Source organism: Myotis yumanensis, unplaced genomic scaffold (genome assembly GCF_028538775.1).
Source record: "Myotis yumanensis isolate MYYU_CA2020_CCGP unplaced genomic scaffold, mMyoYum1.0.hap1 SCAF_13, whole genome shotgun sequence".
NCBI classification, from domain to species: domain Eukaryota; kingdom Metazoa; phylum Chordata; class Mammalia; order Chiroptera; family Vespertilionidae; genus Myotis; species Myotis yumanensis.
Genome location: NW_027223764.1, coordinates 8,706,387 through 8,723,709, shown reverse-complemented (window position 1 = coordinate 8,723,709; position 17,323 = coordinate 8,706,387). Strand labels below are relative to the sequence as shown.

At 35.3% G+C, this 17,323-nt stretch overlaps 1 protein-coding gene across 2 annotated transcripts in view; it reads left to right on the top strand.

Annotated features, from left to right (window-relative positions):
- Positions 1-17,323, top strand: part of ATRNL1 (attractin like 1) — a 454,480-nt gene that overhangs the window by 169,425 nt on the left and 267,732 nt on the right. For both annotated transcript variants that reach the window (XM_070432204.1, XM_070432203.1), the window contains 2 exons: positions 1,414-1,475; positions 10,791-10,869. In XM_070432204.1, coding sequence (XP_070288305.1) covers positions 1,414-1,475; positions 10,791-10,869 — 141 coding nt within the window. The remainder of the gene's footprint in view (positions 1-1,413; positions 1,476-10,790; positions 10,870-17,323) is intronic.

The following is a 17,323-nucleotide window of genomic DNA, read 5'->3' as shown; positions in this document are numbered from 1 at the left end:
TGCTTATTGGAATATATTATCATAGTTAAGTAATGGGTAATTTAATCTCTAGTTTGCTTTAAATTATTTAAAAAATCCTATATACTAGTAATAAAAGGCTAATATGCAAATCAACTAAACGGTGGAATGACTGGTGGAACGACCAGTCGCTATGGTGTGTACTGACCACCAGAGGGCAGACACTCAATGCAGGAGCTACCCCCAGCCCGCAGGCCCCAGGCCAGCCAAGAGTGCCAGCGGGGCCCCTCAGTTGCCCCGCTGGTTGCCCCACAGATCGGCCCTGATCGCCAGCCAGGCGTAGGGACCCTACCTGTGTATGAATTTCATTCACCGGGCCCCTAGTTAATAAATAAGAACCTAATGCGATCTTGAATTTCTTGCCTGAAACATCATCCAGTTGTCTTTGAGATATTACTAGTTGAGTAACTTCCATTATGTTGGCATTTTGCAAGACTATATTCTAAATAGTTGTTTGAAAACCTCTTTTTTGCTTTGTTAGTAAAATTGGATAATTTTAGCACATCCCTTTATGTTTTCATTTATTTAAAATATATTAGAATTTATGGCAATCAGGCATTTGCACAAACACAGCAATTTGTCCTTCATAACCAGAACAAATAAGAATTCTGTTATTTTGTGGTAAATATCAAACTATTAATCTACTTCTCTATCCAAATGTATGTAATGCAGACTTTTTATTTAAATCGCAAATTCAAAATATTGATTGTTATTATTTAATGAAAAACGTAGCTTTACTTAATTTCAGGTTTTAGATTTTGAGCATGTATTCAGTGTGAATTTGCATTCAAGCTCAAATGGACAAAATATATTATCATCAAATGGACAAAATATATTATCATCACTGTTGCTGTAGTTTCAGCTAGCTCAGTATTTTAGCACTCACTTTATCAGTTATTTGGGAGCTGTTTAAAAACAGGGCAAATGAAGATATTATTAAATATTAACATTAATTGGTCTCTTGATTTGATTAACTTTTGAATAATTATTGGGTAACATGAATAAAATCATTACAGAAAAGGGAATGCCTAAGGTACATTTATGTAGGCTAAAGTTTTAAAATTCACTTTAAATGTGACTTGAAAAATCTTGTTGTATTTTTCGTGAGAATGACCATAGGACCAAAATGGGTACATGTTGATTATCTCTGAAGGGCCATGTCATTAGCCAATAGGAATCTTTCTATATTAAAATCTAGTTTTAACATTTTAGGGTGAGAAACTTTCCAAACTACAGATTTAGGGTGTTGTTACTGATTTTGATTCCAGCATGAATGATTTATAATATGGTGATCAATGGTCTTAATCATTTAAAAATATTATATTTACAGATGCCATGAAACTTTACTATATTTATTCAGTAAATTTCAAACTTTCTTTTATTTTGATCTTTCAGATTGCATTTTCACAACACAATACAATCATGGATCTCGTGCAGTTTTTTGTCACCTTCTTCAGGTAATTTGCTTCAATTGACTTTGATTTGTTAAATCTGTATTTTGAAATATGTAAGTCTGTTAGGTAATTTATCAAATCTTTAATCTTAAAATATCATATATTGTATCTTGAATAGTTTTATATGCTTAAATATATGCCACAGAGCAGAGGAAACATACTTGCCATATACTTTTGCAAGATTATTTTACTTCTGGACTACTTAATAGAAAGTGGGTTCAGTGGAATGAGGATACCTTCGGGTTCCCCTGACACATAAGAACAGTACATTCACCATATTGATTAGGTACATCTCCTAGAACTAAATCAATTCAATGACTTCTTAAAGAAATTATCATATCTGTTTAGCAATGTGCTGAAATCTGTAGGGGATAGGAACAAGCATGTATTTTGTGTTCTCAAAGAGTTTATAATCTGGAAGTACTAAATATAACTGAATAGAGCATCATTCCCTAGGCCAGTGATGGCGAACCTATGACATTCGTGTCAGAGGTGACACGCGAACTCATTTTTTTGGTTGATTTTTCTTTGTTATATGGCATTTAAATATTTAAAATAAATATAAAAATATAAGTCTTTGTTTTACTGTGGTTGCAGATATCAAAAAATTTCTATATGTGACACAGCACCAGAGTTAAGTTAGGGTTTTTCAAAATGCTGACACGCCGAGCTCAAAAGGTTCGCCATCACTGCCCTAGGACATGAGTTATTCGAGATAGCAACAATCCTATATAATAAAAGCCTAATACGCTGTTTCCTGTCGACCGGTTGGCTGTTCAAGCAATCAAAGAGTAATGTGCTAATGTTATGCTAAGGCCACTCAACCGCTTGCTATGATGTGCACTGACCACCAGGGGGCAGATGCTCCGACTAGCTTGCTGCTGGGGTCCAGCTGATTGGGACTGAGTGAGATGGGCCAGACATGCCCTGGAGCCCTTCCGCAGTCCCTCCCTGGCTGGCCAACCTCCTGCGTCCCTCCCTGGCTCTGTGCACCCGTGGGGTCACTCGGCCTGGCCTGCACCCTCTCTCAATCTGGGACCCCTCAGGGGTTGTTGGAGAGCTGGTTTCGGCCCAATCTGAGGGACCCCACTGATGCACGAATTTGTGCACTGGGCCTCTTGTAGGTTCATAAAAAGGGATTGCATAATTAAACAACTTTGGAAAATGTATACTAAGGTTAAGTAGGGCCCTTTTAGTTTATTTTTAGCTTACATTGCTTCTCAGAGTTCTTAATACGCTAATTCACAATGTATCTTTCTAAAAAAGAGGCTAGAGCAGTGATGGCGAACCTTTTGAGCTCGGCGTGTCAGCATTTTGAAAAACTCTAACTTAACTCTGGTGCGGTGTCACATATAGAAATTTTTTGATATTTGCAACCACAGTAAAACAAAACTTATATTTTTGATATTTATTTTATATATTTAAATGCCATATAACAAAGAAAAATCAACCAAAAAAATGAGTTCGCATGTCACCTCTGACGCGCGTGTCATAGGTTCGCCATCATTGGGCTAGAGCTTGAAGATTTCTCAAAACATGAAAACCCTTTTTCCTGGGAGTCAAATGAAGTACTGGGTTAGGAGAAGCAGTTGAGTTTCCGTTTTATGGGATCTTAGATCATCTGGGCTGGGAGCAGTGCTATTTTTGTTAACATGATGATGATGTACACAACGATGTGGGTCCATCAGGTGCCGTTGTGCAAACTAGATAAATGTGTCTCCTCGTTGGCAGACCTAGTCCCTCATCACAGCACACAACTTTACAGGCAGACAGAGTGCAGGATGAATTTTGACCTTCACCAAGGTGGCAGTACTGGCTAGTACAGTAATAACAATCTCCCCAACCCAACACAGATGCCATGCCATGCACTTTCCTAAACACCACAGTAGCCATTATTGTTTATCTCGCCCAGACACCCATACAGTGCTTGAATTTCTAATGTGCTCCCCACACAGGTCAGCAAGCACTTTCTGTGAAGGGCCAGATAGTAAATATTTCAGCAGTTGAGGGCTGTGAGGTCTCTGTTGCAGGGACACAACTCTGATGCTAAAGCAGCCACAGCCAATGTGGAAACAAACGGGGTGGCTGTGCTCCAGTAAACCTTTATTACAAAACAGCTGGTGGGCAGAACACTGCCTGGGACACAGCGTGCCCAATTCCGATCCAGCTTATGCCTGAGTGGCTTTAATGGCAGCACACGCACCATCTCCCGAGATAGCATTTTCTATCTCCAGATAACTAATCGTTCTTCATAATTGAGATGAAATTCGTGTCCCTGTAATATCTCTTCTAATGCATCCATATGGGCCCGTAGAAAGTCGAATCGCTCCTCTCCAGTTACAGCCCTTCCGTTTTCTATACTCTTTTCTCAAGTTTACACATTCCTTGCTTATTAATCCATTTCTGTTGTCAACGCTTTTGCCATGGTGGTCACTTTGCTCTGAAAACAGTCATGTTTGTCTTTGTCCCTTGAGAAATTATTATTTACAGTGTTGAATGCATACACACACACACATATATATATTACTAACGTGTGTACCATTTATTTATGCTTTAAATGTCTTTTAAAAGTGAAATTTGAGGAAACATCTTAAATATACTTAATGTTTTATGACTTGGTACTTCTGAATATAAATGGATTTCAAGGCTATAGTTATAATACATTTTTGGAAAGTATTAGAAGTTATAATCAAATGAACATTATTTAGTGCATCAAAGTAAACCTGTTTCTGATGCAGAATAGTGTGGATGGAAATATACTGAGAAGTTCAGCTCTGTAAAATTTCACAATGCTGAATATACATGTAAATTATTTAAGGTTTTATTGGAAGCTTTTGAATTTGTGTGCATAATTAAATTCAAAAATTCTTCTATTAAATAAAAGCAAGCTAGCATTAATATGTGCCATGTCTTAGAGGTCTCATTTATTATGTTGTCCTCATGGACAAAGTGGAAAAAATACTCTAATCATTGTGTGAGATAAAATATATTTGACGTTTCTTTTGTCATTTAAACCTGTTTCAGAAGTGAAGTGTAAATTAGAATTAAAATTTTCTCATTGTTAAGAAAAAACATGGACAGAATATGTTGATTCTTAGTTTTGTTTTTTGAAATAAGGCCACTGGTACATTTTAGGAGACCTCTCACCAGAATCGCCTTTTTAAATCTATGTTTCCCTTCCTAGTCTCTTCACAGCAATCTAGGCTTTTTCTAACATGCACCTCAAAATTCCTCTGACCTTTACCCATTACCTAGTTCTAAAGCTGCCTCCCCATTTTTAGGTAATTGTTACAGTGGCCCCCAATTCTTGGTACCAAAATCAGTCTTGGTCTGCTCATGTTGCTGTAAAAAATTACCAAAGACTGGTGGATTAAACAATAGAAATGTATTGCCTCTCAATGCTGGAGACTGGAAGGTCAGTCTAAGTAAGATCAGGGTGCCTGCACACCTGCTTTCTGATGTCAGCTATGTTTCGGGCTTGCAGGTGGCCAGCCACTTTGTCACTGTGTGTTCACATGGCCTTTCCTAAATGTGTGTGCGCGGAGAGGGGGAGAGAGCGAGCTCTATGGCTCTCAGGTGTCTGTGGCTTCTTATAGGAACGTTATTCCTGTGGATCAGGGATCCACTCTTATGATTTCATTTAACCTTAATTACCTCCTAAATTCCTGACTCCAAATATAGTCACATTGGGTGTTAGGATTTCAACATCCAAATTGGGTCAGTACAATTCAGTCCCAGCAAGGAGTTTAAAGTCCATTTAGTCCCAATGTTGTTTGTTAGCATTTTGCATTAAGTTTTCTGTTAGCTGCATTTGAAATCCTCTCAACTGATAGAGCATCCCAAGGTCTGGTTGATTCTTGCTTAATAACCTTAAGAACTCTGTACCACTCTCCGTTGTGAGCATATTGTTTTCCCATTTTCACCCAGGAGGCTTTGTTAGTTTTTCACCTTTGTCAATCTGATAATTGAAAGAAGTAAATTTATTTTTGCACTATACAGGTCCTTTTTTTTTTTTTTGCATTCTAAGTTAGTGATTTATTTTTTAACATTTTACTTGGTTAAAAAAAATCCTTCAAGTATTTAGGAAGATATTTTTAAAACCTTTGACAGACATTTTCCAGAGTAGCAGTTATTAGGAAATAATTTTTTTTAAATAATATGTTTCTGTATTTCAACACAATTCCCTAGTTTGTAAAATTTTTAGTTGAAATAAAAGATTAATATGCCCAAATTGTCTTTTAAAATATTATTTAAGACTTGATTTTTATGCTCAGTTAACCTCAAATTGCTGTAAAATAGTGACAATATTATCGCTTTTTGCATTTGGCCAACTAGATTACCACCAGAGGGTATTTCTTGGTCTCCCAAGGCCTGCTTTACAATATAACCTATCTCACACTATGCTATTTTATTGAATTCTCTTTAACTTTCCCTAAATGAGAATACCTAACGAGCTCCATGTTTTTATTTCATTTTAAGAATCCCTTTCATAATGACCATTTTATGAAGGTTGAAATCAAATTATTGAAATATCTCCCCTAAGTTCCTGTGCTCTCCTTTTTTATCCCTGTAGCTTACATGCTTGCTTTTTAGTATTTCCTTTCTTTTCTTTTTTTCCTATTTCATTTCCATTGGGGGGTTTTACCAAAGGATGACGAACCTTTCAGATCTTCTGATACTATTACACAGCATTTTTTAAAAAGAAAGCTCAATTACCCCCTGCCCCCACATCTCCACCAAGGAGCTGTAAAACACTGTGTAATATAATAGGAAAAGATCTGAAAGAAAGCGATGAAACATTTTTCTCGGATAAACTTACCACAATACCAGATCGTAGGATGCTAACACTTGACATTGCCCTTAAGAATTTTGACTTAAAAAATATATCAGGGAAAAGCTAACTGGAACAGATAAACCCATAAATATCAGTCCTTTTGCATAATACAAGTTTTTTACTCACGTAAAGTCCAGTGGGCAGAAAGGAGGCAGTGGGAGGGGCAGGGTGGTGTGTGGGGCACCGCCCCCTCGAGGAATCCAGACTGATGGGAAGTCCGGTCGGTGTTCTTCAGGCCCCGGGTTGTCCGCGGAGACTGGGGTTTTCTGTTAGTCGCCAAAGGATGAGTGTAACCTTTCAACAATGCTGGATCCACTTGCCAAAAGATTTTGCTTGTTTGTTTTTTTGTGAAGCAAGTGTTCTTAATAGACTGTTTTTGTTTTAAATGTAGATGTTTAAAAAGAACTATAATTTTTACTTGCAATGTAACTTGTTACAAATCAAGAACACTTACAAAGTATTACCTTGATATAAGGCTAATAATGCCAAAGAAGACCTTCCATGTCAGAAGAATGATAAGATATTCAAATCAATTAAAGAACCAATTCCATTCACTTAGAGAAAGTTTAATGACAACTACTACTTGCCAGAAACAGATATATTTCATTGGGTTTTAAATAATTTTTGGAGATTATTGGAATATTTTCTTTATTTATTGATTTTACTAACCAATTTATTTATATCATCATGAGCTCTAATCTAATGTTGATTAGCATAGAGGGTTAGCTGCAAACCTCTAAAGTCTATATCTCCTTCTCGGAAGAGGTTGAAATTATGAAAACTGAACATTTTTATACTGGATTTCTGCGCCATTATGAAGTGGAAGTCTTCGCTTGAGTCATGAAATTTAGATCAGAAAGACTTGGAGAAACTCAGCAAGTCTTCATATTAAATTGAATCTCTATCATGTAACTATTTTGACTGAGAAATATTGTGAATTACAGATCGTCAAACAAAAATATGTTTTGCTATTTAATTAGTATTTAATTAATATAAGTGACTTTTAGTATATGTACTGTTATCTACTACTGCAGATATTCTGCAAGAATCAGTCGATAAAATTTGGTGTCTGAGTATGAGGGATGATAAGATTGAATGTGCTTTTTTACATTTTAGCTGAAAAGTAATGGTGAGAAAGAAGTTGGAAGAAAGGGGAGAACTTGTAACCAAATACTTTTTAAGTTAGGCATTTTACTTAAATTCTCCATGAGTTAGCATTCTCATCTTTCAAATGAGTACATAACAGCATCCAGGGCCTATCATGTGTGATTATGGCAATTAAAGAAATACGCATGTAACACACCATAGTGCTTGGTCCATAGATGTTAGTTGCTTTTATTTTTATGAATATTTTTCAGGAGTTCAGTTTGAACATGGTAGGTTGGAGGTGGTATTTATGTCTATAATGTTAAAATTCTTAGGGTGATAATGGTAGGACTGATTTCCAGATGAATAGATCCTTGGACTATATTTAAGTATCACTTCTCAGTACCATATTATAACAGTTACAGGGAAGTGCAGCGCTGTGGTGGTAATTCAGACTAGAACAGGGTTTCTCAGCATTGTTAGCATGTTGATCTGAAAAATGTTGGTGGTGAGGGGCTGGCCTGTGTGTCCTGCATCCCACTGGACACCCACCAAGTGGTAACAACCAAAAATGTCTCCAGACACTGCCAAATGCCCCTTAGAGGACAAACTCTCCTGATTGAGAATTTCTGGAGGAGAGGCGATCATGTAGGCTTCTCCAAGTATATAAAGAAGTTTCAGCACATAGAAGAGGGAATGGACTGACTCAGTGTAACCCAGAAAACAGAAGCAGGACTGATTGAGAAAGACAATTTAATAGAAGGATATTTCCATAGCTTGAACTATGATATAGTTAAAGCTCAAAATAGAATGCATTGACTTGTAAGGCAGCTTCCGAGCCACGAGTATTTAATTAGGAGCTGGGTCACTATCAGAATTCTGCTGAGAATTTCTTTTCTGGGAAGGAGTTTGAACTAAATAATCTCTTGGATGCTCATGTTTTGGCAGGTCTGTCTAATGATACAGACTTGAAAATCATTGCGGGTGAGGTCATAGTTGAAGGCTTGAAAATAACTGAGCTCTCTCTCTGAGAGCAAGAGAAGATAATAGCATGGTTGCTGTGAACTGAGTTTTCAGGAATGTCCATAATTTAGCAGAGGGCATCTGGAATGCGACCTGCCTTCATCGACCCTGTAATGTGTCAGGAAGGATACAGGGGGACCAAGGAAATACATACAGTATTCAGACGGAGTTTCAAAGAATGGATGGTTGGGATTGTCAGTTGAGAAGTGAAAGTCAGTTGGTTGAGAAAAGACCAGTGTATTTAATTATTTGAAAGTCATGGTGAGGAAAGTGTCCTATAAAGTGTTCAGTGTTATATGCACATTAATCATTCTTAATCTTAATATTTTTATTAGCTCACAAGCCAGATGTCAGATTCTAAACAGTTAAATAAAACGAAATTATGAGGCATTTGACATGGAGGTGGATGCATTGACCACATGCTGGGTAAAATAGAGGGGGCTACAGGGTCAGTAAAGCAGGGGTATGGTTTTTATTTTTTGGAGGTAGAGGACTTGAGCACTGTGGAAAGTTTAAATTAGGATGAAAACAAGTTTGTAAATATTAGGAGAAGAGATAATTATGTAAAGCATAAAAAGGTACCTCAGAGGTTGGAAAGGTTAGGGTCACAGGCTTTTTTTTTCTTTTAATCTTCTTCTTTTGATAATGAAGTAAGAATTAGAGAATGTGTATGGAAATAGAACTGGTGTGAGATGGTGGGTAAGCTCCCAGCTCCCAACAGATGGGGAGGAAAGAGTGAGGCTGTGTTTGAATTTTGATACTATGACTTGCTCTTTGTGCGACTATAAGCCATTTACTTTGAACTCTGAGCATTGGATTCTTCTTTTCTAAAAAACGAATAATATGTGCTATCTGCAGCGTTCTTATGAAACTACAGGCAATGATCAATGTAAGGTGTCTAGCACAGTACCTGAAGGTGTTCAGCACTCATGGAGAGGTGCTGGAATTGTCTCTCATCATCATTGAAGGATATGCTAAAGTTTCTTCAAGTGAGACAAGGCGAAAAAATGTATTAAAAGTCTTGAAAAGTGTGGAAAGTGTCAAAAATTTCACTGCTTATGAGCAAATCAATTGATGAGTACTAGGATTATTAGTTAAGGACGAGGACCAGGATTTTTATAGTGACCAATTTGTAGCGACTCAGGTCTTCTCGCTTCTGTATTTTTTCACAGCTTAATCTCTGACCACAGAGCAAAGGAAGAGAAAATAAACATTGATTGATTAATTGGATTCACCTAAACCTTTAATTGAGAAAATAGTGGCCCGGTGCACGGATTCGTGCACATTGAAAGGAAATTAATTAGAAGATTCGTGCAGTAATTATGTTACTGCAAAAAATTACATGTCAAAATAGTATATATAACATAGTAATTATAAAATTAAAATACAAAATATGTTAATATGTATTGTGCATGCATCAGTCACCCTTTATTTTTAAATTGCCAGTGTGCGTCATATGTACCAGCCGGTCATTCATATGGTTGGACGGACGTACAGTCAGTCACTTAGCCTTTTATATATATAGATAGATTTGTCAGTCTCAAAATACAAGTATTCTGTATCAGAAAGGTTCTTGAATATTGTAACTAATATGTATAGACCACATGCATAAAGCTTTAACTGAATAATTTATACTAGGGTTTCTGAACTTCAGCTCTACTGACATTTTGGACTAGATAATTCTTTGTCTTGGGGCAGTCTTGTGCGTTGCGGGATATTTAGAAGCATCCCTGGCTCTGCTCACTAGATACGAGTTGCACCCCTCCCAGTTGTGGAAATCAGCACTGTCTCCAGACATTGCCACAGCCACATGTGCCCTGGGGGTGGGCAAAGGGCTAAAATATCTCCAGTTGAGAACCACTTAAATATTTTCATATCTAAAATAGTTGCTAGTAAAGATGAAATGAATGAAGATGTGAAATTGGAATTTATAAAATTGATGATAATAACTTAACAATTGTAAATAGATTTCTGTTGCTTTTTAAGACCAGTCGAGTTATAAGTTTACTTTTTTTTCTGAGAGAAGGTAGACTACAATGTATAGCAAGGAATGTAAATAATTTTTCTACCTGTATACTTTGATTTTACTTGAGAACATTTTTAACCCTAAATTATCCTTTTTTGCTTGAATTATTTACCAAGGCAAAGTGATTACTTCTCTATATACAGGGTAGGGCAAAAGTAGGTGTACAATTGTTTGTATGGAAACTAATACAATGATTAATAAATAACACAAGAATAAGCTCTGTGTTTTGCATACTCATAGTTGTAACCCTACTTTTGAACCAGCCTGTGTATATTTTAATCCTCTGCATATTCTTTTATTACACGTCTTAACTATTTTAAGCAGCAATTATTTGTGTTTTGTTTTCCAGTTGTTTTTTGTCCTTACTATTGGTGGCTGCCGTGGTCTGGAAGATCAAGCAGACGTGCTGGGCTTCTCGGCGGAGAGAGGTATCAGTGATAGCATTTAATCTTTTATTTGAAGATTCAAGCAAACATATGGGTCTCTATTGCTTAATTAACATGCTTCTTTAAAATACAGGTTTTCACATTAGTTTTATTTATTAAGATTGAACAAATCAGTCTTGTATTTTAAAGCTTCGGAACAGACTTTACCAGTCACTTTAAGGCAGTATGTGTAGAAGCAGTAGTTAGTTGTAAAATGTTTTCTTTTAAGTCATGTTAGCATGGATAGTGTGTACAAATATTCTGTTGATAAAATGATCGGCACTCTCTTTTACTTAGGTAATTAGTTTTACTGTAAAACCATAATTTATTTTAATAAATGTCTGTTGCAATTTCAAAGAAAAATTTGAATGACAGTTATTTAGTTTTGGTTTTTATCTCCCAGAATTTGTTTTTGGAAATCAAACCTTTTCCATTTCATGATTATCTGATAGTGCAAGTATGTTTGAAGTGCACCTCAGTTTGATACATTTCTGTATAAGAATTGATAATATTTAGTGTAATCCTAATACTCTTTCAGAACTGATGCTATAAATAAATTTGATAAATACAGTTTCATATTAGCTAATTGAAAGGAAAAAAGAAATGTAATAATCTGAGGAGCGTAAGTATGTAGCAGATTTATTGTCTGTACTACATATAAAAAAAAGGTTTCTGTTTTAACAGTATTGTTATATTACATTAGTATTAACATTAGTTTTCTATTATTAGTATTCCCTTTGCTACTGCATTTCCTAGTATAATCTTGCAATGTTTAATTGTGTGTAATAATAAAAAAGGGGCCCTATATTTACATACCTTGTTTTTTCCACATGCTAAAAGATTATATTTACAGTTATTTAAAAGTAATCCAGAGTTTTGTAAGTTATAGAATTTGTGAGTTTTTCTTAATTATTCTTTTATTTTCAAACATCTATCAAAGCTCAGTGCCTACAAACTTGACACCTTTGCACCACAAATTAATTATTCATCTAACCCTCTCTGCCTCTCTGATTACTATACGTGGCCGATGCAGTATCAATGAGTATAGGCTAGTTATGACCCTCTGATAAAAGTAATTTAATTGAAAAGGAGCTTATTAAATATAAATATATAAATATTTGACATGAAGTATAATTCAGTGTGGAGATAGCCAGTAGGAATAAACATCTTAGACAACCTATTAAGGTGAAATTATAGATTCACGAATTGAAAAACAATTGGTAGGCAGAAAGTGTTAACAAAGGTCTTCTTGAAGGAATACGGTAAGTGACATTTATGTCCCTAATCATTAGAAGAGAATTCAGGATCACTTAGGGATCCTGGATTTCCACTTCATTATGAGTAGCAATGTTTAAATATCTGATTTCTAAAGTTTATCAAATGCATCTGTAATAATTGTGGGGTTGTGAAAAGATCAATATAAAACTCTGGCATTAAGTGGCTTCTATGTGGATTTGTTGTCTAATTGAACTTTGTTTTCTCCAAAGAGAAAGGATTGCACTGTATAACTAATTCCCAGTTGGAGGTTCCTGGAACTCTAGGAATGTTTGTGATAACTAAAGTTTAGAAATGGTATTAAATATTTGAGAAGACTAACGTGAAAAGGTTATTTTCCTATTAAACTCAAACTTCTCAAAATGACTACTTGCTTTTGGTTAATATTATACAAACTCAATGTAGTGATGTTGTTTATTGTATGTTATTAGAAGCTCTGGGAAGCTGATATTACTTTAGTTAAAAAATAAAAAAATACTCATTTATCTTTTGATTAAAAGTCCAAATCTCTCCAAATACATGTTGCATATGGAGAGAACAAGGGAGAAATAGGAAGGGAGAACTAGACTCGGGACCACTGGGCCCTTCTAATCTGTGCTTCTAAATACCCCCATGTCCTCTTGTTACTCCGTCAGTTCAATGCTCTTCTTCCAGAACTCATCTAGTCTTTGTTAAAGAATATGGCAATAATGTTTGCATTTCATTTGCTGCCTGCACTGAAATGCAAAACCTGTGAAGATCTGTCTTGTTGAGAGGTCCTCCCATATTATAGTATAATATGTTAAAAAATAGTATGAGGGGATTTAATTTTATTAAATCTTTTAAGTACAAAATTCTAATGTCTAGAAAAACATTTGTATATTGATACCCAAAGTAAAGATGTCATTATTTAGATGGCTAGCAGAGATCTAGTATTAGATAATAATTTTTATATTATTAAAAGATTATCATTTTTGGTCTTAGAGAACAAAAGACTTTTATTTTTAACTACATTAGTTGTAGCTTATATGATGATCCCAGTTATAGACTTGATGTGGATGGAAGTGAAAATGTGTTTTTATCTGATCTTGTCTTTATTTAGTTTTAACTATTAGATTAACTGTAATATTCCCCAAAAGAAAATATCCCAGTGTTGTTGGTGTATTGTGTGTGTATTTTTTTTTAAAAAAACACCTTAGCACACCAATTATTGTAAACCTCAGAGGACCCCTGTGATTAGTTAGAAGGACAATTTATCTGTAACAGTAAATGAAAATTATTTAAAATATTTTTCTTAGTATTTCTGTAATTTTATAACAGGAATTGTGCTATTTGCGTTTCTAAGTATAAGGACTATTTTAAAATGAAAATAATCTCTGAACATTATTAAATATATTGTGTTAATTCAACCAGGCATATTGCTTTTTTAAAAAACTGAAGTTTTGGCTTCTCAGAAACACACAAATGCTTTTTCTGTGGTATAATTTTAGTATCGGAAGCTATTATTAATGTTTTGTGCCTTTTGAATAACACCCCTGAGAATACAGTGGCTCTTAAAAACACAAAAATGAAACTACAAAGGACTTCAATTTTAATATTACCATTTCATATAGGAGTCCCAAACTCATTTCTAGGATAACTCTTTAAAGAGTATGAAATTTGGGAGGTTCAAGGGGCAGTGCTAATTAATGGACAAATAAATGGATATTGATTATTGGAAATATTTCAGTACAGTAGAAGGATGAGTTTTTATAGCTTGAAAACATTAACTTTTAATGCCACATTCAATTTTAAGTAAATAGTACATTACAAATACATTTGTTAGGAGAAAGTGTATGTTAAAAGGGCTCACTTAAAATATTGTCCTGCTTTAAAATACTCACTTTAAATGGAAATTTATTTTTAAGATGTATTATAACTCTCCTGCACATTTTAAAATCATACAGCATAAAACCTATATTTTAATTTAGCATATGAACCTGAAATTTGATTTAAAATTAGTAAACTAAAACTTATAAACTACAAGTAGGAGTTTCTACAGGCGAATATATGATTTCCTTCTATATTTTTTTATGGCCACAAAATCAGAGAAGTCATAAAAGTTACACTTTACTAAGGAAATGCCCTGGGTTAATAAAATATCTGCGATGCTATATTTGTGATAATTGGGTTATCTAAGTATTAGTAATGTAATGCAATGTTTTACAAAGTGAGTTACTCTACCTTTTAGCCACCCAACTTATGGAGAGTGGAGTAATGAGAAATATTACTTTAGGTGGAGAAACTAAATGCATTTGCCTACCTTCTTTTTCAAAATATATTCATGCAAAGATATTTAGATAGGGCTTTTTGCCTGTCAAAACAATTTATGACTTTCAGAATGGTTTTTGAAATAATTCTGTTTTGTTATAATGGGGTATTATGGAACTGAAAACAAGAATGAGGTGGTATGTGTAAAATGAAATATTGATTCTTACATTCAACAAATATTTATTGTTTCAAGCACATTTTTAGATGAACACAGCAGTGAGCAAATCAAACAAAAATCATGGCCCTCAAAAGATTACTGATCTTGCCTGGCCAGGGTTGCTCGGTGGTTAAGGCATTGGCCTGCGCACTGCAGAGTCTCAGGTTTGATTCCTGGTACCTCGGTTGAGGTTTCTCTCCCCACCCCTGGTCAGGGCCCACGTGGGAGGCAACCAGTTGATGTTTCTTTCTCTGTCTCTCCCCGTCCCTTGTCTCTCCATTCTGAAGAGCATCGGAAAAAATATCCTTAGGTGAGGATTTAACAAAAAAACAAAGAAAGAATTTATAGATCTTAAAGATATGTTTCTTACTGAGTAATAATGGACATGGATTTATAATGTTTCCAATTGTCTAAATCACACACACACTACACACACACTCACTCACTCATCCACACACATGAATTATATACATGGCAATTTTAAGAGAATCACCAGGATTATCTCTGGTTTCTGGGAATGATATTTGGTAAAGAAGGATGATTATATTATTTCATAATTGTAACAAACAAATAACTAAATTTTAGGAAAAGTTCTAACATTTTGCAGTTGGGCATTTTACTAAAATAGCATTTAATTCTCACATTAGAAGATTATATATATTATTTCCCTTTTAGTTGTGTGTAAGAAATTTGAGATTTTACTGCAATGCCTCAAAGTTTATAATTAGTAAATGGAAGAGTTGTGATTTTAAATTAAGTCTGTCACATCCCAAAATTCAAGCTCTCTGAATCATACAAAGAACATAAAAAATAGCCCGAGTTTCAACAGGTTTGATTCAATAATTGAGCACTTGTAGTATAGTCTATGAATCTGTTTATAGCAGGGGGAATATTCTGTATTTTATCTAATATTGTGACACAGTCGATCATTATTTGATGTAACAGAAAGAACAGACAGTGCCAATTAAATTATGGCACAGTACTCTCTACCACTAAGAATATTTCTTTTATACTTATTGAAAGGACTTTTAGAGAGTTTCTTAGATACAGATTTTATTATATCATTCACATATATACACTGAAAGGAAAGTTGAAGCAAAATAAATTAGTTAAGGTATTAATAAAACTTGTTCTCATTCATAGTTCAGCATTTCATAAATCACTTTTTGACTCAGGTAAAAATGTTTTGAGCACTTCACATGTTATCATTGACTACAGTAATCAAGTTTGTGTGTGTGCTGGCAATGACAACTTTATCATAGCTGCCATCTGGCCAACAGTGGTTGTACAATTTCATCGATTGTGAGACACATCAGGTTTCAGAGATATTAAAATGTGAAAACAAAATGTGTCTTAAAATCAATAAAATGTGGTAGGGCCTATTTGATAAGGTTTTTAGCACTAAATAAGTTAACGCATGCAAAGCACTCTCCCCACTGCCTTTTACTTGCCATACTTTAACAAATGGTAGCTGTTATTGTTGATATCCTATATAATAAAAACCTAATATGCAAATCAACTGAACTGTGGAACGACCTGTTGCTATGATGCGCACTGACCACCGTAGGCAGACGCTTAATGCAGGAGCTTCCCCCAGCCTGCAGGCCCCAGGCCAGCCAAGGCGGGTGCCAGGGGGCCCCCCCCCCCGATCACCCCGCCAGTCACCCTGCAGATCGGCCCTGATCGTTGACCTACCCATGCACGAATTTTGTGCACCATGCCTCTAGTCTAATATAAAGAAAGGTTAACATTTTATTTATGCATTAATTTATTAGTAATAGCAACTCTATATCTGTGATTCTTCCCCTTCTCCATATTGGCTTTGACACTGTAGTTCTCAATCTAGTAGGCTCTTAGAATCACCTATGGATCTCAAAGATATATATTTCTGTATCCCTGAGTTCTTCTGCCACTGTTCACCCACACCACACCTATACATTGGAATTGAGCCTCAGCTTAATGTGTTCATAATTAAAGCCCGCATTGATTCTAATATGCACCACTGGCACTGAAACTCTGCTTTGGCTTCTACTCTTAGAAAGATGGTAAACCACAAATTAAGTGATTTGAGTAAGGATCTGATTTTAAACTGATAATTCTGATGCTGTGTTGAGAATAGAGTGTAGGTGGATAATTGTGGACACCAATCTGCATTCCCACCAACAGTGCACAAGGGTTCCCTTTTCTACACTTCCTCGCCAACAAAAATAAAATGTAAAGAAAAAACATAACATTTAAAAACAGAGAGAATGGAGGTGCTGACTTCCAGACTGGCAGCAGGAGAAGCTCCGTGCAACCATAACTGACAAAAAGCCTAATTGGTGAAAATTATTTTTAAAACAATACCTATTTTAAATCTATGGAAGCTGTTCTAAGTGTATATAACCAACAAAAAAATTATTCAAGAAATTCTACTAAATCTCAGTTTAAAAAAAAGTCTGTAGTATTGGAGCTATGACCTGCCCTCTGCCTATTTCCTCTCAATCCAGCATTTCTCATCCTCCACCCCAACCCAGCCCAGTTTTGTATCACAGAGCTTCTGCTCCAGGTAAAAGCTGCTGAGATCCTTCACCAAGATGACAGCACTCCCCAAACTGACCTCTAGCTTCATTGTGATCCCTATACAAACACCAACTGGCTCCATTGTAGAAATTGATGAGTAGATAATAAAAATTCATTTGTCAAAGATAAAGGACTCTGAATAGCCCTTTATGAATCTTGAAAAAGGAGAACAAA